At 31.6% G+C, this 25,322-nt stretch overlaps 2 protein-coding genes across 2 annotated transcripts; both read left to right on the plus strand.

Moving 5' to 3' along the window:
- Nucleotides 1–1,633: 1,633 nt before the first annotated feature.
- Nucleotides 1,634–8,709, plus strand: LOC107851856 (probable serine/threonine-protein kinase PBL21). The gene is made up of 7 exons (XM_016696957.2): nt 1,634–2,097; nt 2,859–2,894; nt 3,188–3,375; nt 3,731–3,920; nt 4,548–4,936; nt 7,128–7,566; nt 8,445–8,709. Exons 1-6 carry the CDS (start codon nt 1,989–1,991, stop codon nt 7,437–7,439), a joined length of 1,224 nt encoding a protein of 407 aa, XP_016552443.2. The 5' UTR covers nt 1,634–1,988; the 3' UTR covers nt 7,440–7,566; nt 8,445–8,709.
- A 3,194-nt stretch (nt 8,710–11,903) lies between these two features.
- LOC107849638 (RING-H2 finger protein ATL80) lies at nt 11,904–13,670 on the plus strand. The gene is made up of 2 exons (XM_016694192.2): nt 11,904–12,269; nt 13,017–13,670. The coding sequence occupies exons 1-2, from the start codon at nt 12,041–12,043 to the stop codon at nt 13,355–13,357; spliced, it is 570 nt and encodes a 189-aa protein (XP_016549678.1). The 5' UTR covers nt 11,904–12,040; the 3' UTR covers nt 13,358–13,670.
- The last annotated feature ends 11,652 nt before the right edge of the window (nt 13,671–25,322 follow it).

The raw sequence follows: 25,322 nt of genomic DNA on the forward strand, positions 1-25,322 counted from the left end.
GAGCCGGTTGATTTGGAGAGTAGAGGGATGTGGGTTGATTTGTATTTTTGAAAAAATTAGAAAGTTTTGAAAATATTAATCAAGGTCACAATTAACTTAATCAAGTTTTCTAATTATATTTGACCCATTAAGTTGGTTAATGTTACGAATCCTTTATTCAAGTCTTAAATGACACCTTTCATTCAATTTTCTCATACAACATGCTAATATTAGGTAATTTTCTCTTTGATGAACCAAACGTTCTTTTTGCTTTTCTGACTCAATAAATTTTCATTCATTAAAATTATTAAGCGTATGATTATCTTATCTCAAAACTTAAAATATTAAAAATGTACACTTCTATTTGTCCAGTGATCATCTCATTTAAAACTAAATTATCAGGGAGAACACACTTCCATTTGTTCAATTACATTTTTTACACACTCTTTGTATATGGATCTAAAAAAAGTAATAAATAACGATACATATTATATTGAAGTATGACCATCTAATAAATATTAAAATTAAAATTAAAAAATAATAATAGATATTAAAGTTAAAGTTATATATATTTGAACAGCCATTTAACTTGAAAAACATTAGAAGTTCTATGAGTTGGAAAATACATTATTTAAAAAGTTGATTAGAACTACTTTCTTAAATTTGAATTCAACCTTTTCTTTTTTAAAAAAAAAAAAAAGAAAAAGAAATCAATTCAATGTATAGCAACGCAAGAAAAAACAACTTTTATTTTAAATTTTTTCTTGAAATAAGAGCTTCCTCTAAATGAGGAGCTGGAAGAATTTTGCTAAGGGTATAATATATAAACATGTCAATGATGTCATTTAACTTGACCTCAAGCTATATCTATTATCTCTAATTTTACGTGTGTACAAGTAGACACTTAAATTTGTATACAACTGATAAGTAGACACACAACCTATGTGGCGTAATACGCATAGGATGTCATGTAGGGCAAGAATTTGTCACGTAGGACGCCACCTAGGACATACGTGTCTACTTGTTCAATTTTATACAAGTTTAAGTGTCTACTTATGGATACGTAAAGTTGAAGGTCATAAATATAATTTGAAGTCAAGTTAAACTGCATGAAATTTTTAGGACCCCTTTTTGGTTCAATATTCCCCTTTGTGTAACCTTATCAATTTTTTTTGTTGACAAATTTTTAGGACCCACTTTTGGTTCAATGTTCCCCTCACTTTGTGTAATTTTGTCAAGTTCTTTTTGTTGACGAGAAACTCGCAGTTATTATTTTTTGAATGCATACAAGGTAAATTATGTTTTAGTATGGCAAACCAAATAAGATAGATAAACCACACTAAACAAACTTCATGCGACGAGCTCGACTGACAAAGCATGCGTCAAACCCGAGATCCCCTCATTCAAGATATCATCTACACAACCAACTCATGCAAACCACATACAAGAGAGGTAAACTGCACTAGATGAATCTTATGCAACGAACTCGACCGACAAAGCATACAAGGGGTGTCAAATGTCAAACCTAAGTCCGTCTCATTCGGGTGATCATCCACTCAACCAACTCAGACACTCTTTTGCATGTTTTTATTTTTTTGGTCAATTTTTGTCACATTACTAATAATATATAACTATCATACCCAAAAAAATTAGTACACATTTTTTTGTTTTATATTCCCCAAACTTTCTCTAATTTTGGCAATTTTTGTCACATTACTAATTATAATTACCTGTCCTTTTTTCACATTTGTCCTTTAATTATATTGATTGGTAATTATTATTTTTTTAATTGTATTTGAAGATCTATGAAAATGAAAACTTCAAACTTTTTTCCAATTTTTTCTACACATTTCCAAAGGGAGAGGGAATAATAAATCACCTCTCTCTCCTCAGCTCCATTTATATTTTTCATTTGTTTTTAATTATAATTATTGCAATTATGTAATCAACAAATTTGAGTTTCTTGAAATTCTGCATTTGTTAATTAGGAAATATTGCCAATATTTTCGATGAATACAAAAAGTAAAAAAATGAGTTGTTTTTCATGCATGGGTCCTCGTCCAAAGGATGTTAATGATTATGATGAAGACATGGTCCCACGATCCAGTAATTCTGCAGGTTTTTCATTTTATTTTATTTTATTTTATTTTATTTTATTTACATGTTTTGTCCTTTTGATCATGTTATATTTTCTAGCCTCTGAGCAACTATATAGGTATCTTCATGTGATCACCGGTTCAAGCCGTGGAATCAGCCACCAGTTGTCTACGTTGCACCCTTTGAAGTGTGGTCCTTCCCCATATTCTGCATGGACGCGACATGCTTTGTGTTGCTGGTATCTTTCAAAAATGTTGTCACACCTATGTTAGATCTTTCAAAAGAGATAAACTTTTGAAGGAATCTAGAACACAGCCTGATGATATTTTTGAAGGATCCGAGCAATGTTTACGTTCCATCCCTTCAAGTTTGGCCCTTCCCCATTTCATGTGGGAATATGGGATGCTTTATGCACAGGGTTGCTCTTATAACTATGTTGCTCGTATCCTTCAAAAAATGTTGTTGCACCGATATGTCAGATATCTTCCAAAAATGGAATAACTTTTGAAGGAATCCGGCACACGCTCCAATGATATTTTTGAAGGATCCGAGCAACCTCAGAATCCAATATGTGATACAATGTGGATATTTATTACTATCAATTGTTTAATTATGACGCATTAGATGTTATGCTACCTTTATGGTCCTACCCTTCCCGGACACCGCACATGGCAGAAGTTTTAGTGTACAGGCTGCCCTTTGATGTGCTAGATGTTCTGTCACACAATGTTCTTATGTATTTGTTACAACCTGCAAATGTCTTTTGATTTTATTTTTTGCAGTGCATGCGAGGGGGAAATCTATTGATTCTGGAAGTGGTAAGGATTTCATTACATTGTATTATTGTTAAGAACTATGTTGCTTGGACCCTCCATAAATGTTTGTTAAGAACTATGTTGCTTGGACCCTCCGTAAATGTTGTCACACCTGTGTTGGATCCTTCAAACAATGTATATCTTTTGAAGGATTCGACACACAGAGGACAGTATTTCTGAAGAGTCCGAGCAACATAGGTTAAGAATGTCTGAGTTTCAAATTTCATTTGGGATAGGCAGAATATAATCTATTTCTTTTCCATTTTTGTGGAATTTTTGATGTTATTCATGAGTAGGAAATGGGAGAAAGGATGGTTCTTTGAAAGGTAAAGGAACTGGGGAAAGTAACAATCAGAACAACAATGTTGCTTGCAGTTTCGCGTTCAAGGAACTAGCCACGGCAACTCAGAATTTTAGGGAAGCTAATCTTATTGGCGAAGGCGGCTTTGGAAGCGTCTATAAAGGCCGTCTAGATTCAGGGCTGGTAAGTAGTTTGGTTTCGAAAATTTGATGGTTTTGATTCACATAAATGGTTACTTTCCTATCTGTGTTAGTTTTTGTGAATGATAGAATGCTGGTAAATAAGTAATCCCCCCCCCCCCCCCCCCCCCCCCCCCCCCCCCCCCCCCCCCCCCATCCTTATCCACCTAAATATCAGGCTTATGTCTGTGACAATGTTCGAACCCTGACATGTGCCTAACTCATACATCATGCACGAAGCCATGGGGGATGACAATGAGTTGTCTTTGGTTCACCAATAAAGAGAAAAAAGCAAACTTTTAGCGTGTGTGGCAGTTGATGAATTATTGTGTTTCGTTGTGCTTTGGTCTTACAAGCAGATAGTCGCGATCAAACAACTTAATCTCGAAGGTCTTCAAGGGAACCAAGAATTTGTTGTGGAGGTCCTGATGTTGAGTTTAATGCATCATAAGAATCTTGTCAACCTGATCGGATACTGTACTCATGGAGAACAGAGGCTTTTGGTTTACGAGTTCATGCCAATGGGAAGCCTGGAATACCATCTTTTCGGTAAATTAGATTCTGCCAACTACAACTTATAATATCTCTCGAAATCTTCTTGCTCTTATGTTCAATATCAATATTTGTTGCATAAGCTTTGCGATTCAAGTTGTTGCTCTTCCAACAGAATATGTAAGATTTCTCGACAGTACTATGAGATTCTGGTATTTGAAACAGAATTTGTCCAGCTCATTAATAAGTTCCGGCTGCATTTATTACTATTGTGTCCACACTGAGCGATTAACAGCTTTTGTGTTCACTAGAATATGATGCGTAAAAACCTAAATTGCTCTGACTCTTCAAAAATGTTGTTGGATGCGTGTCAGATACTCCAAAAGTAGTGCATTTTTAGATGATCTGTCATCGGTGTGACAACATTTTTGTAGAGTCCGAGCGATATAAGTGAAAACAAGAGACTTTTCTCTAACTTGTGAATTGCCTTTGGTGGTTTTAGTAATTGCATAGACAAGTTAAGCTCATGTTTCATTAGTGTTTCTCTATTAGTACGATGTTAAGGATCATCTATAAGTGTTTGATATCCTCTGAACTTCCCCTTAGCTTTCGTGCTATTACTGTAGTTGCCTTTTTTTTCAATGGTCTGTATCCTAACTGTCTGTTACTGTTGATGTTTCAAAGATTTAGAGCCGGGAAGGAAGCCACTGAGTTGGAAGACAAGGCTAAAGATAGCCGCAGGCGCTGCTCATGGACTTGAGTATCTACACAAAGCAAATCCACCTGTCATTTACCGTGACCTGAAATCTTCAAATATATTATTGGACAATGAATTCAATCCAAAGCTGTCAGATTTTGGACTCGCGAAGTTGGGACCTGTAGGCGACAACACTCATGTTTCAACAAGAGTGATGGGAACCTATGGATATTGCGCCCCCGAGTATGCAATGACTGGAAAGTTGACTCTCAAATCTGATATCTATAGCTTTGGTGTTGTTCTTTTGGAGCTAATAACAGGACGAAAGGCGTACGACATCTCTAAGAAACCTGGAGAACAGAACCTTGTTGTTTGGGTGAGTTATAACTTATACTCCCTTCGTTTTAATTTGTTTGTTTTACTTTCTTTTTTAGTCTGTTTTTGAATGTCTTTTTTCTTTTCTCCCAAGTCTTTAATTCTAACTTTCCACGTGACATGCTTAAAACTACAAGATTAAAGAACATTTTACCTATATTTAGTTTAAAACCACAAGAATCAAAAATTTTCTTTTAACTTCTTAAACACATGTATACGTTAACTATACACGTCTATAGAAGATATATTCATATATATACGTTCCATTCAATGTATATGTAATACTTTAAATAAAATATACTACAATATACATACATTACAATATATATATATAGTTATATACTAATTTATAAAACATATACACATGTATACGTTAAATATACATGTCTATAGAACATATATTCATATATATATGTTCCATTCAATGTATATGTAATACTTTAAATAAAATATACTACAATATACATACATTACAATATATATATATATATATATATATATATATATATAGTTATATACTAATTTATAAAACATATACACATGTATACGTTAAATATACACGTCTATAGAAGATATATTCACATATATACGCACCATTCAATATATATGTACTACTTTAAATAAAATATACTACAATATATAAATATATAGTTATATACTAATTTATAAAACATATACACATGTACACGTTAAATATATACGTCTATAGAAGATATATACACATATATATGCACTATTCAATATATATGTATTACTTTAAATAAAATATACTACAATATATATATACACTACAATATATACACACACTATATATATAGTTATATACTAATTTATAAAACATATACACACGTATACGTTAAATATATATTACTTCAGAAGATATATACACACATATACGTACCATTGAATATATGTACTACTTTAAATAAAATATACTACAATATATACACACTACAATATACACACACTATATATATAGTTATATATTAATTTATAGAATATATACACATGTATACGTTAAATATATACGTCTATAGAAGATATATACACATATATACGTACCATTTAATATATATGTACTACTTTAAATAAAATATACTACAACATATATATATATATATATATATATATACTACAATATATAATTATATATATAGTTATATATTAATTTATAAAACATATACACATGTATACGTTAAATATATACGTCTATAGAAGATATATATACACATATATAAATTAATAATACTTGATAGTAAATTAATAATATATTAAAACTAAGTTATAATTAAATCCAAATTTAAAAAAAAAAAAAAAAAAAAAAAAAAAACTTAACTGGGCCGTGCTGGTTAATCGGCGGGCCCTAACCGGGCTTGATCTGAACCGGGTTAACCGGGCCCAACCAAAAAAATAAACCGGGACATAGGACCCTACAGCCCATGGGCTGACCGGACCGGGTCAAACCAGGCCGATTTTTATATGTGGGCTGGGCTGGGCCGGGTCAACCCGGCTCGTTTGACAAGCTTAGGACCAGCTCAGTTCTTCCCCGTTTCTGATTGACTCGGCTGTTGTCCAACAGATAACCCTTGATGCTATCTCATTGCATGCTGTTACTTTTCTCACATTGAACTTCTTTTAGCTATGTTGCTCGAACTCTCCTAAATGTTGCCGCATCCGTGTCTGATCCTCCAAAAGTGCACTACGTTTGAAGGTTCCAACACACGCCAGCAGACATTTTTGAAAATTTCGAGCAACATATTCGTTTAGCCAATTGGATCATTACTTGGTTCCAATATGAAACTGAAGTCTACTAGTTGTTTTGAAACAATTTATAAGAATACATTCTTACTGCTGATAAAGGACACATACTAAAGGGAGAGCCCGTAAGTGGTAAGTTGTTGTCATGTGACTATGAGGTCATGGGATCGAGTTGTGGAAACAACCTCTTGAAGAAATGCAGGGTACGGCTGCGTACAATAGACCATTATGGTCCGACCCAGTGCATAGTGGAGGCTTACTGCACCGGGCTGCCCTTTTTTTTTTGCCATATTTCAAATGAAACACTAGTATGTTGATCAAACTCTGCATCTTATCCTTAACCTGACTTCCGACCCAAATGTGAGACAGTTTTCTATTTATGTACGATGTCTAGGATTTTTTTTCATCTGAGAAACTCTTCGACTTGGTTGCAGTCTACTCCTTTCCTCAAGGACCGGAGAAAGTACGTTCATATGGTAGACCCAATGTTGGATGGTCAATTCTCTTCTCGTTGTTTACACCATGCAGTTGCTGTTACTGCAATGTGTCTTCAAGAACAAGCCAATTTTCGCCCAAGCATCACCGATATTGTTACCGCGCTTGACTATCTTCTCGCTCAAGCACAGAACGCAGGTACAAATAGAGGTGGTTCACATTCTGCCAAGCACAGCGCGCTTCCATCATCAGAAGAGTTTAATGCCAATTCACAAAATCGAAGCTATGAGAACATGACTGCTATGTTTTAAATTTTCTTCTCAACAAACTACAAGATTTCTAGATGAGGGCTGCTGTCAACATAATGAAAATGGAGGTGCATTTTATCGTTTGGACTTTACAACAGAGTAATTGGTTGTTTCAGCTTTTGATTATGAGGTAAGAACACATCTTGAACATATAAAACTTTTTCCATTTCATTATAGTAATTCTTTAATTTGTCGAAGGCCGGTTCGTTGCTTCTTTTATGTAAGAGATGAATTTTACTTATATACGAGTAAGTAGTAGTTTAAGGGAGCCTTGGAGTAGCTGGTAGAGTTGTTGTCATGTGACTAATGTAAAGATTTAAAAGATCTATGACTTAAATAATCTAATACATAATCCTATCAATTATTTAGGAATGTAGAACTACATGATTTTCACATCAATCTAATTACAGTAATTTATGGAAGAATACATACCTGAATTCTCTATAGTTTATGATGGAGCTTATTCTTCTTTTGGCAGAGAGAGGACCCCTTTTATAATACAGGAATAGTAAGTTATGTTTTCATGTTCCAGTGATTAGTGGATATAATAATTATCCATTAATAGTCTGTAATTATCCTACTAGGGAGTAATTATCCTACTACTAGGTAACTTCCCCATACAGATTTAGCATTTAATTTATTCAATAATTATTAAATCAATAAATAAATTAATTATGTGGGTCCTAGAAATTTACAACTAGGACGTCGTGGGTTCAAGCGGTGGAAACAGTTTCTGGCAGAAATGTAAGAAGTAGTCTGCGTACAGTAGACCCTTGTGGTCCGACCCCTCCTGGACCCCTCTTATAGTGGGAGTTTTAGTGCTATGGGCTGCCCCTTAATGTAGTTTAACTTCTTGTAGCAGGTTGCCTACCTTATTTTCCAGATAGTTCCACTTATTATAGGCAACTACATACAGTTATCTTTTAAGTAATCTGATACTGTATAGAATTTAAACTCGTTCACTAATCATGCACCTCGAGGAACTCAAAACTGTTTTACGTGCTTCAGATGACATTTCGTTGGATCAAGAACTTCAATGGATTTGCAAGAAAGGTGTAGACTGCTCTTTTTCCTGTACTTTGGCTACTCGTAACCTCAGTTCAGGAACAATTGATTGATTCAAGTATCTGTATTTTGCTATATGAAAAAACAAACACAAAAAGGATGTATATCAACGTCGAAATTGTATATACTCATTCTTGTAATTTCATACATATAGTCGACGTGATCATATAATTAGATACTATGAACAATAGCAAAGACTACTTGTTGACATATTTTTCAATTTCTTATGTTCTCTTGACTGATTTCGATTGCCTGTTGTAAAGGATTAGGTACCAAATAGGGTGCAAGAAAACTATATACAGATCAAACTGTTCTATGAGTTCTTGGCTGATATACAAGATTCACAGTTTGCTTTACTTGATTCTAATAAATGGTGTTTGTCTTTCAAACACCATTTATGTTGTTCTGAAATGGTGTTTCTTTTGTTTCTGAAATTAATGTTGTTCAGACTTTCCTAAAATGTTGACCACCAGGTCGTATCCTTCAAAACGCACTATTTTTGGAGGATTAAACATACGTTTGTCAACATTTTTTAAGAGTCCGAGCAACATAGTTTGGAGTGTATATATGTAAGATGTTTTATAGTTTGGGGTGTATATATATATAAGATGTTTCATGCACAAGGGTTTTGTTTGCAGCTTATGCACCTTATAACAACCATCTTCATTGGACATGGTATGCACGGGTCAATCTTATTACTTATTGTTTCTCACTTTTTTTCCTCGTATCTACTGTATAAATGTCAGCCCTGCACATGAGAAAATTGGAATGTGAAAAAAATGCTATATTGACAAAGAAAAAGTACAGTTTAGACAGTGAGGTTATATATGCACCATTTGATAAACAATGGGAGGGTATATATACATCAATTTTTAATAAGGAATATATCCACTAGAAATCGCAAAATTGAGGGGTTCAATAATCCCTTTACTCCAAGTGTTGCCAAACTTACAGGAGCAATAATTAGCCATAAATGAAAACATAAATGATTCGGATTTAGGTCATGTGATCACATTATGATAGCGCTAACTCTTTGAGCGTAATTGCTCTCAGATCGAACAATCCTTAGAAGATTTAGCGTAGCTAATAAAGTTACAGTTATGTGACCAGGAGGTCACATAGTTGAAGCCATAAGAAATGCACGTTAAGATTACGTACAATAAACCTTTATAGTCTGGTCTTTTCCTAGTATGACATGTCAAAAGTTTTAGTGCACCGAACATCCACCGGAATTCAACAAAGTCAACAACTTCAATGCTGACAATATGCATGGTTGGGATTGGTGGTATTCTCTAGTGGGCTAGTCTTCCCACCATAATCAAATCTTCAAAATTATAGTGGCAAATGGCAATCACTAGAAAAGTAGGCAGATAGTGCAGCCCAAAAGTTTGAAAATTGAAATAGTTCCCTATGGTAATGACTTGCAACTGGTTGGCATTTGGGCATATATATATAGCTTGAAGATTGAACAAAGTGACTGGCTATCAACAACAATCGTGATAGAATGGTAAGTACTCTTTTATCTTTAATTAGCAATCTTAAGTTCGAGTTTCCTCGATACAAACTTTTGTCAAGGAGTTCTTTACCCCTAGTATGAGACTTTTTGAGGCAAATTCAAATTAATCGAGTTTTAATATGAATATCGAATGCAGAATCGAAAAAAAAAAAAAAAAGAAGTGACTAGCTGTTGAGTATCTTGTCCAATATTATCCGTTGACTTTGGTGCAAAAATAATAGCTAATTTATTCAAATGTCCCCTTTCTTTTTAGGTCACATTGCATTTTGTTCGTATCTTTTTGTGCAAATATAATTCTTGAAAATCTGTTCATTCGAGCAGCGTTAGATTCAGGTCTAATATTTCCTTGCATATTGCACAATCTTGCAAACAATAATAGTATATTTGGCGTCTAACATTTGCAATAATTTATAAAATTTTAAATAACTAAAATCCCAAAATTGTGACAAGTGAGTATTTATTCACTATAAATACATGGAGCTATACATAGTACAATAACCAAAAATCAAAATTTTATAAAATATATATTCCTTATATTTCATTTTATGGGTTTTTTTCAATGTTACTTTGTGTATCCCAATTTATGTGACACAGTTGAAATTTCAAGAGTCAATCAAGTTTTTTATTTTTATTGAAATTTCTTTATTTGCCTCTTGAATATTTTAAATAGTTAATTATTGTGATTTAGAGTACTTTTTACATAGCTTTCAAATAGATAAATTTTAGTTTTAAAAACTTAAAGCTTCTATATCCGATTTTCGTGGTCAAATTTAGAAATTCAAATCTCAAAATTCTGACCGTTACACATAAATTGGGCAATAGGAGTATATTTTTATAGTAATAACTTTTAAATTCTAATATCTCATAAAATATGTCTTCTTTCTTTCTTTTTTCGCCAGCTCGATGCACTAATGTTTCAGCTATACATAAGATTCGGGAAAGGATCATATCACAAGGATCTATTTCATATAGTCTTACTCTACAATCCTACAAGAAATTATTTCTACGACTTGAACCTGTATATCTTATATAATATGTCTAAAATCATAAAATTCAAAGAACCTATATATCTCACATAATATGTCTAAAATCATAAAATTCGAAGCATCATATTAATTATACATTATAATATTTTAAATTTAAAACTATTAAATTCGATAACTCTCTTTACTTACGTGTGAGGTCAAATTAAAATACGCAAAAATAAAATCAAATGAGAAAGAATCTTTTTCTTTTTCCAGTATATAAACCAACACAAAATTTTACCAACCTACAAAACCACCTACCTTTCCGCATTTAAAAACGCAGCACGTACGCCTCCATTAAGGTTCCACAACATGAGTAGTGAGCCTTCACATACTCCGGTCTTTAACCAATTTACGTGACACAATTAAATTTTTAAGAGGTACCTAAGGTTTTTCTTAGTAAAATTTATTTGTTTTAAATATTTTAAGTTGTTTATCATCATGTTTTATATTTTTTTTAATGGTTTCTATATATATATATATATTAACAACTTTTAAATTCTAATATCTCACGGCTCACGTGATATGTCTTTCCTTTTTTTTTTTTCGACAGACTGATGCATTAAAATTCTATGTGGAGTCTCAGAAAGAATCAAAATATAAGGGTCTATTGTACACAATTTTATTGTGCATTCCTACAAAATTATTCCCATGAATTAAATCTGTAACTTCTTGATTTGCTGATCACATGGTCTCTCACATATATGTCTAAAATTATAAAATTAAAAGTAGCATTTTAATTGTAATTATAATAATATTTTTAATTTAAAATTATAAAATCATTTTTATTTTCTTAAATTACGTGTGAGGTCAAGTTAAAACACAGAAAAACAAAATCAAAATGTAGGGAGCAAAACAAAAGCATATGAGAAAGAATCTCCTTCTCTTTCCTCTATAAAAACCCCCACACAATTTTACCAGCCAAAACTCCAACTACCATTCCGCATCTAATTATAAAACGCCGCAGACACAAACACACAAATACAAACCTCCACAACATGAGTAGTAGTAGTGATCCTTCACATACTCCCCTTGACAACCATAAGCCTGTTGAAATTGAAATAGCTGATTCAGACTTTGTTGTAATCTTAGCTGCACTACTCTGCGGCCTAATCTGCGTGCTCGGCCTTGTTGCTGTGGCGCGCTGCGCTTGGATCCGAAGGATTACTGCGGGAGATTCATATGTTCCTCAATCTGGTTCTTCTTCTTCTCCTCCTGTGAATAAAGGTATTGTACACAAAATATTTGATTAATTTAAAAATAAAAAATAAAAAAAAATTTACTTGTTGGTGTTAGTATTGATTGAATTCGTGTATATTCATGTATATCATCTAATTATTTAGAGACAACTTGTTTAATCATAGAGAAATATTTCAGGTTGCTGAAACAATTTGTTAGGATAGTGGCCAATTATGTGACACATTTTAGATTTTGAGATTCAAATTTTTCATATATCTTTTAAAATATTTTTAATTGTAGTACTTTTTATGTAATTTCCAAATATATAAATTTTATTTCAAAAAATTTGAAGATTTCGTGTCTAAATTCATGATTAAACTTAAATTGTTTGACCCAAGAGAAGCGAAAAGTGCCACGTAAATTGGGATGGAGGTAGTGTTAGTTTTGCTATCATGTATCCTCTAATTATTTAGAAAAGGCTTGTTAATTTCTGGAAAAATATTTCACGTTGTGAAATAATTTCTTAGAACCTCCGATCCAGCACAAGTCAAGTATATATAAACACCTGGTTATTCTTTCCACCTGTCCTAGTCTTGGTGGACAGAATTACCTATCTGTTGCTATTGGGAGTTGACAAGTATCTTGTGGAATTAATCGAATTTTGAGAAAGCTGACCTGAACAGCATGATTATAAAAAAATAATATATTTATATAGTATTCATGAATATTATAGTAGTAATATCTATTTATTTTACTAATATTACGATTGGACTTTCTAACATTGTTCCCTAACAGGTTTGAAGAAGAAGGTGATCAAATCACTACCAAAGTTTAGTTACACTCGAGAGAAATCTGTGAAATTTTCTGAATGTGCAATTTGTTTGATGGAGTTTATCATTGGTGACGAAATCCGAGTGCTGCCACAGTGCGGCCACGGATTTCACGTTGGATGTATCGATACATGGTTAGGATCACACTCTTCATGCCCATCTTGTCGACAGATTCCGGTGGTTTCGAGGTGTCATAAGTGCGGTGAGCTGCCGGTGACAATATCACCGGCCGCTCCTGCTGTCTTAGGTGAGACAGGGAACCAATCGGCTCCCAATGAGTATCATGTAAATGCATTTTTACCTTAGAAAGTAGTAAAATTAGGTGGATAGATCAGTTACGTGTTGCCGGTGGAAGGTGACAGGTATTTGATGAAATTAGTCGAGGTGCATGCAAGCTGATCCAGTCAATATGAACGTTAAGCTAGGTGTATAGATTATTCAAGTATGTGTATGGCGTCATTTCCTAAGTCACTTACAATTTTTTTTTAAAGTTTTGTGTCTTCTTTATCATAGATCTTCATTTTTTTACCTATAAGATCTATTCAATTTGTAAGTGATCAAGCGATTTAATTTCCACCAGCAAAGTTAAGTAATAAAACATTTTTCCAGTTTTCTTCTACTATTAGTTCTTTTTTCTTTTTGGTTTTCATCGGAGCACGATACCTTCATTGGAGCTCTGGCTAATCTATTTCTTATCAATCATGTAAGGCTCGAAAGCACTTCCTAGATTCTTTTCCTACCCAAAATTCGAACTCAAAACTTTTAGTTAGGAAATTTTATTAGTATACTTGTTATATTCAGTAAAGTTTAATTCATCGCCACATATGAACACTAGTTGTCAGAAAATTACATTACTTATTTAAAAAGAACATGTTACATATATGTTACTCCATAAAAAACTACTCTAATTTCACGACGGATCACCTATGATAATAATAACAATGTATTCAATAGCTATGATAATAATAATAATGTATTCAGTATAATGATGAGTACGGTTATAGTGGGTAAACCACCAAAAACACCCAAATTAGGTAAGGAGTACTCAATGTGGCAAAATATTGAGAGGAATGTGCATTATAAAATATTGAGATGATGATTAAAAAACACATTTAAATTATCAACTTTTTTTTTTCTACATGAATTATTATCATCAATGTATTAAGATACACCTTAATTATCAATTGTTAGTTCAGAAGAAACAAAAACATTTGATAATTGAAGTGTAAATGATAATAGTTCAGATAGAAAATGGAAATAAATAATAATTAGAGTATGAACTCGAAAAAAATCTATGATTCAAATGTATTTTTAACTATTAACATTAAAATATTACAACTAACAATACTCAAATGACAATGTGACAACTAACCGCCATTGAGGGGTATAGTCGAATTATAGCATGGGAAGAATTTTTGCCAATGAAGTTCATCATTCATATTACATAAAATAAATACATCACTCTTAACTCGTAGAAATCACAAGTTTAAATCTTACACAAAGAGTATTTTCCCTTTGTTGGATTCCATATGCGGCACGAATTCATAATTCAGACTAATATGTTTCGAATATCAGATGATTATTAGAAAAAAGCAAATACAATGCCATAGTACATAGAGCAACTTAAAATTAGTAAGTTATTACCTAGAGTGCTAATTTTTTGTCCTAATGTAGTAATGTGCACCTTTAATTAGTACACATTTAACACACTAATGGGATTAATATTCCTCCATTAGTGGCAACAATTAATAAATTAATATTGGTCGTGTTATTCTTGCCATTTTAAATATTCATTCCCTTTTAATGGTAGCCATCCAACAAAGTAAATATGGAGGACCCATGAAATCCCACTGACAATTATAAGTAGAGCCCCATTTCTTTGTGACCATTATTTTTCTCAAGTACCTACTGCTCACTCCTTTAAATAAAGATGCTGGTGTTTGTTGCAACACATCCACTACCTGACCTGATGTGAGTTTTATATATTGACGGAGTGAAAATTATCATTATAAAAAAAATGAAAAAGTAAACATACGATGAAGTCAAAAAGATTCAATATATAAGGGTAGAGCCAAGAATGGGGTGAGGGTTCATATATGTGAACTCTCTTCAAGAAAATTACAGTATTTATACATGATTAAAATTGTTTTTATAGCTTTATAGTAGATGTTGAGCCCTTCTCGGCTTCTTCTTGTGTTTACTTATTCATATTTTGAACTTTTTAATGAAAATTTTAATTCTGCCACTAAATATGTACCACAACAATGATATATCCAGTATAATATTCTTTCAAATGGGATATAAATTGTGTGTACAAAGCTTTACCCATACCTTGTGAAGGTAGAGAGTTTATTCCGATAAACTCTTAGCTCAAGTAATTAAAGAATATTAGAATGAGCAAGAAGAAGGTAGAGAGTCTATTTCGATAAACACTTGGCTCAAGTAATTAAAAAATAACAAAATGAGGAAGAAAAAAAATAAAGTAATCAAGAAGACATAGAAAGTAACGGAGAAAAAAACCACACAACATTTAGCATATACTATATATACATTAAAAATAACTTTTTTTCTTATATATACGATGTAGCTTTTCAAAAAAGAGAATTTGGATGAATTTCTTGTGCCCCGACATTACATATTTATTAATTTATCTTTTGTCGGATGTGCCAAAGAAAATCGATGAAATTGACCAATTTATACTTTTTGAATCAAACATATTATTCCTTAAAAATGCTAAAATAATTGGGGTGGGAAGTGGAGAGGAGGAAAGGAATTGATGCACCTCTTTCTATTGTTGATTATGAAAAAAGTGTGATTATATATAAATTCATGATTAGGACAGGGCGGTACGCTCAACTTTCTCATAATTTTATTCTAATCAAAAAATTTAATTTAGATAAATAGGTCACCAAAAGAGTTTCACCTTTTGAACCGTCAGCGGCATAGATATATCAGTTTGGAGTGAATTAGAAAAACTTTGATGACTCAATTTTCATGTATCAGCGAAAGGAGCTGGGAGGGGGGAAGAGGCGGCTGCCCTTCACTCGATCATCCAATTAGCTCCAATAGATAAGTATAATTTTTAGTAAAAATAACTTCGTCACTTTCGTAGATTCATAGATGGTAGTCCTTCCAGAGATCGGTCTTAAGGACCAATTTACTCTACGTAGATTGGCTTTCGTGTATTCATAGATGATAGTCCTTCCAGAGGTCGGCCTTAAGGATTAATTTTTTCTACGTAGATTGATTGTAAGCAAAAAAATTTCAACTATCACTCACTCGATCACATTTTTCAAATATAATAATACTTGTCGATAGCCTAAGTCAAATACTTGTCATGCTCTTAATATGTTTTATTAGATAGCTGAATTGGTCATGACCCAAAAGCTCCAATACCATATATATTCATGTGTAGGCTAGGCATATTTTGGTTTAAATCGAAAAAATCGAAAAATCGAACCGAAATTTAATTTTGGTTTGATTTTTGGTTTTTCGGATTGGTTTCGATTTCAAATTTTAGAAATTTGGTTAAACGGTTTGGTTTTTGGATTTACAAAAAAAAGAATTCGGATAAACCGAAATTATATAAATAATATATTATAATATATATATAAAATTTAATATATATGTAAAAATATTTAAAATATAATATAATCTGATATAACATATAAATATATAAATTATAATCATTTAGTAACCCTAAATCCTAATATACTACTTTGCTTTAGCCCCTAACATTAACATGGAGGCTGCAGCAGTGCTCAACTATCCTCAGTTCGTCAATTCATTTGAAATTTCAACATCGCCAACGACAGTGGTTTGCTCAGTTCGTCACTGCCGTCAGCAGTCGCTGCCGAGTGCGACCACTGCCGTCACGCTAACGGCGATGACTCAACGAGGTCAATATTTATGGTTATTTCACGCATGTTGAATTAATTATATTTGAGAATGAAAAATAGGTTTGAAAAAAAGATTATTTTCTAGAAAAATCACCAATTTTAAATGCACACCACTTTAATCTTTAAAATCGAAATAAAAATTCAAAATAACCAAACCGAATTTGTAAAAATCGAACCAAATCGAAATAATTTTCGTTTGGTTATGGTTTTCATTTTCGTCAATCCGAAAATTGAAAAACCGAACCGATATTCAACAATCAAACCGAACAAATCGAATGTCCACCCCTCTTCATGAGTGATATTCGGCGATAATCTATTTAGTAAATGATTTTCTTTTTTATTTCTTTATTGTTTTGTGTAAATTTGAAAATCTTATAATAAAATGTTAAATGATAAATTATATATACTTATGAAATTTAATTACCTAATAGCTTATCATCTATTGATCACTCCACTGTCCCGTAGAAGATCATATAAGTGGATTCCTTCTCTCAATTCAGTGACGAAGTCAAGATTTTTACTAAAGGAATTCAAAATACGAATAAATAACCACACAAATTAGCTTAAGTGAGTTCAACATGGGCTACAGGAATGAAACCTCTGAGCCTAAGTTATACCTCCGCGCTTGAGCACAAACACAAAATTTCATTGATCTGATAACGAAATTCATTTGACACACTCTTTTTTAAGCTTAAAAAAAAAGGGGAAATTTCAGAAATAGCAATTATAGAGCTTTAATTGTAACTTTTATAACAACAGTTTCAAAATTACAAAAAATAGCAATATGTATTTTGTATTTCAGTAAATTGTTGTTATTTAAATACATATACAATCAGAGATTCCCTTCCTAATTTTATGCTAATCTGTTTGAGTTAAATAAGGAAAAAAATTGTTCCTTAATTTATGGCACATTTAATTTTATAGATTCCTTTACCTTATAAAACTCTTTTTTTTTTACCACAACCATTAAATTACAACTATTAATTGAAATTCAAAAAACGTTTTCCATAATCAGCAATTCAAATCAAATTCAAAATATAGATTCAAATTCAAAAAGCTTTTCTTAATGTTATTTTTTTTGCTAATCGACGAAAATTTTGAAGAAAATATTGAAAATACAACGGTCCAATTACAGGTATTGATCAACTAACTCTATTATATTTGTGGTTTTCATAAAATTAAAGTGCGAAGTTGCTGAAAAACTTGTAACAAGCTGTTCCTGGATTCAAAAATTTGAGATCTTGTACGAATTTTATCAGTTCTCTTAAAAAATGATTTAAGCAATTTTTTTTTTAATTTCAAATTTGTTCTTGTTGTTCTGTTTTTTGAAAGTTGAGATGCAATTTTTATACGTTAAATTTGAATTTTAGTTTAGGATAACTAGTGTTCGACTAAAAACTTTTTTCATCTGAATTCGTTTTGCAGTTTTGTAGATACGAATTAGTTGTTGTATATAGTACGTATTTGAGATTTAAACAAACTTGATTCTATTTGTGTTTTTCATAAAATAAAATTGCGAATATTACTAAAAAACTTGTAACAAAATTGCGTAACAGTCACGAAATTTAAAAATCTGAGATCGTATTTGAATTTTATCAGTTCTCGAAAAAAATGATTTGATCGAAAATCTTTTTTTTAAAATTCAAAGTTATCTATGTTGTTATGTAATGTGAAAATTGAGATACAATTGTTATACGTTAAATTTAAATTTTAGTCGATGATAAATAGTATTCGAATAAAAGATTTCTTTTCGTTGGAATTCATTTTGCAGTTTTGTATATACGAATTAGTTGTTGTATATAGTACGTATTTGATATTTAATTTTATTTTTTACTGTTTTTTTGTGTTCTGGAGATTGACAATAGGAAGCATACATGTTCTCGTTAAACACTCTTGTAGATGGACATATAAACAACATTATGAAGATTACATATGTTTTCAGCTATATGTATTTATAATATATATATGCAGTATGTTTATGTGTTCACTGGTAGTTTCATATGTTTCCAGCTGTATGTATTTATAATATACATATGCAGTACATTTATGTGTTCACTGACAGTTTCATATGTTTCCAGTTGTATGTATTTATAATATACATATACAGTATTTTATGTGTAAAAATTATGTATCCTTACATGTATTTTTTCAATATACAGGATATATATTTTCATTGGCGTATGGTGTACTTGATTCTGAAAATGATGCATCTTGGACTTGGTTCTTTGAGAATCTGAAGAAAGCATTTGGTGAAAGAAAACATATGTGCGTAGTTTTCGATCGTAATGCAAGCATCATAGAAGTTGTTGTTGATGTGTACAATAATGTACCACATTATGCATGTATGTCGCGTCTATGGGTTAATGTTAAAAAAAATTAGAAAGTCACATGATGCATTGTTCGTGGTAAATCAGGAAGAAATATGTTCGAAAAGAAAAATAAAAACTATTGTAGTTCATGTGGGTTTAAAGGTCACAATAGGCGTTCATGTAGGAAATACAATAAATGATAAGTTGGATGATGTTTTTAGTCAAAATACAATTGCTGAATTTTTTCTTTGAGAATTATGTTATTCTAAATTTTGAACTTGTTAATTTGTTATGGTTCAAATGTTGCAATTATTTTACAGAGTTTGATTAATTTAATTTTTTATATATAGAGAGAGACGTATTTCGGGAAAAATATATTTGCATTAGACATAAATACAAATGCAAACTGAAATGAACATATGTATTAATCATAAATATGTGTTTTTCAAAATTACAAATGCATATCAGGAAAAATATACTTTCAGACTTGTAAAAAATTAAGTATGTGTTATTAAAAATATATATGTACACTGGAATGAACATGTGTATTATTCATAAATACATATGACTCATAAATTTATATGGACATCTGCATAAGAATACAATAACTATGTATAGTTCAAAATTATATGTGCAAATCTGTAAAAATACATGTGTATATAATCATAACTGAAAAATACATATGTATTAGAAATAACTACATATGTAAAACTGGATAGTAGAAAAGTGCATAAAGACAATTACTAACATTTACATAAACTAACCATGAAAATATTGAAGTTTAAAAGATTAAACATCAACAAACATAATATAACAGTAAAGAAACATTAACATATCATCTTTGAACATTAAAGTAACACATGAACCTTAAGAAATATTCAAAAAATTGTTTATCCACCTAATGTTAACTGTTGTAAACTTCAACAAAATAAAATACACATCAAATATCATGCACTTCAGTGTCTTCTGTTATCCCAATTTCTAAAGGATGCCTCATTGGTGCTTCATCATCACTTTGTGCCTTCGCTTCTTCTTTCCTCGAACCATAATCCCACAAAAGTGAAGCATATCTTGTGCGAATAAGATCTGCACCATGTATAACATTTATATGTCAAAATAGTGGTACTTATGTAACAAATATATTTCATATGATTCCAAGCAAACAAATTACATATGTATTTTATTTATACATAATTTGTCAATAAATCATACTTATCAATAAAAAAGAAGAACATATCATAGTCAAATACATATCTTATCAGTAAACAAAATAAATACATATCTAACCTGTACCATGTATAACATTTACATGTCAAAATAATGGTACTTATGTATTTACAATGTACATATTATATTTACATTGAAACATATACGTATGTATTTCATGAATACATGAATGGTCCAAATTTAACTTACAAATAAAATATACAACTGAACATCAATTACAAACCTTATTAGTAACAAATATAAGTATCTTACACATACCGTAAATACAAAATACATATCTAAAATATATTATACATAACAAAATATAATTATTATCAGTAACAAAACTATATACAAACTAAAAATCTTAGGTATAACAGATGCATATCAAAACATTAGCAACAAAACTAAAAAATAAACAATTTATAAAATGTATATATAAAATACGTATATGAACATGTTGTTCAGAAACTATGTTGTTCAGAAACTATAAAATTTTACACATATCAAAATACCTGCCCCACTTTCTCTTCTTGAGATTCAAAATCAGATGAAACAGGACTTGCAATTTTACTAGATTCCGTTTTTTCATCCGACTTTCATTTTTTCACCGATTACAAGTAATAGCAATAGTTTAGCAAAATTACAACTAATAGCAAAAGTAGCAATATTTTATCTTTTTTATTACCAAGCATATGACTTTTACCCATATATTTTTACTATCCTCTTTTCACGCCACTTTACCTCTCCATAACCCTATTTTCACATCATTCATAAAAATTTTAATTCTCTCCAATATCTCTCTTCGGCTATATTTTTTCTTTTCAAATTTTATTTTTTTTTCTCTCTGATTCTTGATAAATGTTGTTTCCATCTATTAAGGTAAGTTGATTTTACAGTTAATGCGTTTTATCTTTTTCATATAACTTTTTTTTTTATAATTTTTTTTAGCATTATTTTTTCACATTCTTCTGCATTTTGAATTGGGAAAATTTCAGAAATTTGAGATTTTTTTAGTTTGAATTGAAAAAAATTCAGAAATTTGAAATTTTTTCTAGCCTATTTCTTCAAATTTTGATTAAGTACTAACCTATTTCTTCACTGATTTTTTTCTCTCAAATTCTTGATAAACATTGTCCTCATCTATTAAGGTAAGTTGATTTTACAGTTAATGCATATTATTTTTTTCATATAATTTCTTATATGCAATTTATTTTTGGCATTTTTTTTCACATTCTTCAGCGTTCTTGTTTTTTTTTTTTTATGTGTTGAAATTACTGGGGCATTCTTTTTTCACATTCTTTTGTGTTGTGATTTTTGGGATTTTTTATTTTTATTTAATTTTTGTGTGTTGAAATTTTTGAAGTTCCGTTATAATGACAGAACATGCAAATCGTAGTAGTTCAGTTGAAGGGAGGTGTTAGCATTGAAGAGTTGAGATAGAAACAGTGTAACTATCCCGTAAAGACTGTAGTAATTAATGTCGTCGCTCGCTTGAAGAGTTACGCTGTACCGAAGCCGAAGCCGAGCGAGCGACGACATTAATTACTACAGTTGTCTTCTTGTCTTCAAAAATATTTTGTGTGATCATCAAATTGTTGAGTGAGTTTGAAGAGATTCCAATTGTTTGAGGTACTGCTACAGTTGATTTGTTTGGACATTTTATTTCGGGAGAAAAATTTCGCAACCTCGGATACTTGATGGGAATTATCTCCTTAAGGACACTCCGTGAATTTGGAAGACTTGGCCATTTTTGTTTCATCTTATTTTCTGAAAAATATACTTCTTAGAAAGATCACTTTGATCTTGTGTTGAGGGTGTTGTTGTACTTCATAGTGTTTTTATTTTATACTTGAACTAGTGTTGAAGTTATTCTGTCAAATTACAGATTCTGTGTACCCAAAAATATTAAAAAATAACAATCTTAAGGAAATAATTTTAACTTTACAGAATCTATAAATTTTTATTCTTTTGATTTCTGGAGATTAAAGCTATAAGCTTTCTACTCCATTTGAACTTAACTAGTGGCTTGAAGAAGTAAAATCTTCATCACAAGTTAAAGATCACTCGGCTTACGATTGAAAGTCATAAAAACTTCATCATTAAACTAGAAACAAGAGGTGTTTAAAGTTGCTACAACTTTATAAGTAGTATTTTGATATACTAAATTTACTGTCTTGTTGTGACAGAAAAATGACTAACGATAGTCAAGTGCATGATACTGCAATGATTGTGGCAGCAATGAGTATTACCACAACGAGTCATAATAATGCTCCGTAAGCTATGGCACCAGCGAAAAACTCAAAAAATTTGCGGGTATTGACTTCAAAAGGTGGCAGCAGAAAATATTTTTCTACCTTACGACTCTTTGTCTTCAAAGGTTCACATTTGAAGAAGCTCCATAGGTGCCCGAGGGAACCTCTGACCAAGAGCGATTTATTATTATGGAGGCTTGGAAACACTCCAATTTCCTTTGCAGGAACTACATTTTGAGTGGTCTCCAAGATGATCTTTACAATGTGTATAATGGAACAAAGACAGTAAAAGAGTTGTGGGGAGCGCTAGAACGGAAGTATAAGACAGAAGATATCGGAACTAAGAAGTTCTTCGTTGCAAGATTCCTGGAATATAAAATGATAAACAGCAAGTCTGTTGTTTTCCAAGTGCAGGAACTGTAAGTGATCATTCATGATCTCCTTGCGGAAGGTATGGTTTTGACAAATACCTTTGTTGAACAGTTTAAAAATGTTCTTAGTGTTCACATAAACTTTATTGTAGGTTTGATCGTGAATGAAGCGTTTCAAGTAGCAACAATATTAGAGAAGCTACCACTTATGTGGAAGGACTTCAAGAACTATTTAAAACACAAACGTAAGGAGATGTCAGTCAAAGATCTAATAGTATGAATGCGTATTGAAGAAGACAATAAGGCTGCGGAAAGAGGAAATTCTACAATGAATGGAGTAAACATTGTAGAAGGTGACCACAACAACTCTAAATAGCGAAAGAAAACTGAAAATGAAAGCAATCAACACAAGAATAAAATCAAGGGAAAGTGCTTCAACTGTGGCATTGGCCACAAATTAAAAGATTTTTGGGCCTCTAAGAAAGGCAAGAAGAAGGATCAAGAAAATATGGTTGAGTCCAAGAAAGAAATTGACAATCTGTGTGTCATGCTATCTGAATACAACTTGGTGGGAAATCCTCGCGAATGGTGGATGGATTTCAGTGCCACCTACCATGTTTGTGCTAATAAGGAGTTGTTTTCGACGTTCGCTCCGTCTCAAGGAGAAGAAAAAACTACATGGCAAACTCCACTACTGCAAAAGTAGAAGGAACGGGAAAAGTGAGCTTGAAAATGACTTCAGGCAAAGTGTTGACACTCAACAATGTCTTGTATGTACCGGAGTTAAGAAAGAACTTGATTTCTGTATCACTTCTAGATAAAAATATATTCAAATATGTAACTATTTTCGAAAAAGTTGTAATTAGCAAAGGAGAAATGTATGTAGTAAAAGGCTATCTCACTGAGGGCCTATATAAGATGACTGTAATGACTATTGAAATCAATAAGAGTTATATTTCTTCTTACTTGCTTTAATCTAGTGAATTGTGGCATGAAAGTGTAGGACATGTCAATTATAAAACTTTGCGAAAACTGATTAACTTAGAAGTTTTGTCAAACTTTGAGTGTAATAAATCAGAGTGTCAAACGTGTGTGGAATCAAAGTATGCTAAGCATCCGTCTAAGTCCGTTGAAAGGAATTTCAATCCCTTAGACTTAATACACGCTTATATTTGTGATATGAAGTCAACACCATCACGTGGTGGGAAAAAGTATTTCATAACTTTTATTGACGATTGCACTAGATATTGTTATGTCTACTTGCTAAATAGTAAGGATGAAGCAATAGATGCATTTAGGCAATACAAAACTGAAGTTGAAAATCAGTTAGAGAAAAAGATCAAAACTATAAGAAGTGATAGGGGCGAAGAATATGAATCTCCCTTCGCCGAAATATGTGTAGAGAATGGAATTGTCCATCAAACTACGGCCCCATATTCACCTCAATCTAATGAAATTGCGGAAAGAAAAAAACGAACTTTGAAGAAAATGATGAATGTCTTACTTATAAGTACAAGTTTACCGTAAAACTTATGGGGGGGGCTATCCTCATAACCAACCGAATACTTAATAGAGTTTCCCATAGTAAGACACAATTAATTTCATATGAAAAATGGAAAGGAGCTGACGAAGAAGAAGATAATGAAGCAAATTGGAATCCGCCCTCATCTGCGGCGACGACCTCTCAAAGTACCCATACTAAAAAGGGTAAAGATAGGACCTAAGACAGTGGACTGCGTATTCATAGGATATTATAAAAGTAGCAAAGCATATTAGTTTTTGGTTCATAAATTTGAACATCCGGATATCGATGAAAATATGGTAATTGAATTAGATAATGCTGAATTCTTTGAAAATATTTATCTGTATAAAACTAGACATGAACAGTCTAGTGGGGGGTCTAAACGACCTCGAGACGAACCAAGTGAGAATGTACATAATGATGAAAATCCAAGATATAGTACACGTCAAAGAACGTCAACTTCGTTTGGATTAGCTTTTATAACATTTCTCTTAGAAAATGAGCTTCAAACTCTTAAAGAAGGGATGTCGTCGTCAGACTTATCCTTTTGGAAAGAGGCAGCCAATAGTGATATTGATTCAATCTTAAGCAACCATCATGGGAGTTGGTTGATCTTCCTCCAAAAAATAAACATTTAAGTTCTAAATGGATTTTCAAAAGAAAAATAAAAGCGGATGGTACTATTGACAAATACAAGGAAAAACTTGTA

This window comes from Capsicum annuum, chromosome 12 (assembly GCF_002878395.1).
Source record: "Capsicum annuum cultivar UCD-10X-F1 chromosome 12, UCD10Xv1.1, whole genome shotgun sequence".
Lineage (NCBI taxonomy): Eukaryota > Viridiplantae > Streptophyta > Magnoliopsida > Solanales > Solanaceae > Capsicum > Capsicum annuum.

Bases quoted from the DNA above. Each gene is read 5' to 3' on its own strand.
- LOC107851856 (XM_016696957.2), top strand. From the start codon at position 1,989: ATGAATACAAAAAGTAAAAAAATGAGTTGTTTTTCATGCATGGGTCCT. The intron at 2,895-3,187 runs GTAAGGATTTCA...ATTCATGAGTAG, and splicing joins ATCTATTGATTCTGGAAGTG to GAAATGGGAGAAAGGATGGT. The intron at 3,921-4,547 runs GTAAATTAGATT...GATGTTTCAAAG, and splicing joins CCTGGAATACCATCTTTTCG to ATTTAGAGCCGGGAAGGAAG.
- LOC107849638 (XM_016694192.2), top strand. From the start codon at position 12,041: ATGAGTAGTAGTAGTGATCCTTCACATACTCCCCTTGACAACCATAAG. The intron at 12,270-13,016 runs GTATTGTACACA...GTTCCCTAACAG, and splicing joins TTCTCCTCCTGTGAATAAAG to GTTTGAAGAAGAAGGTGATC.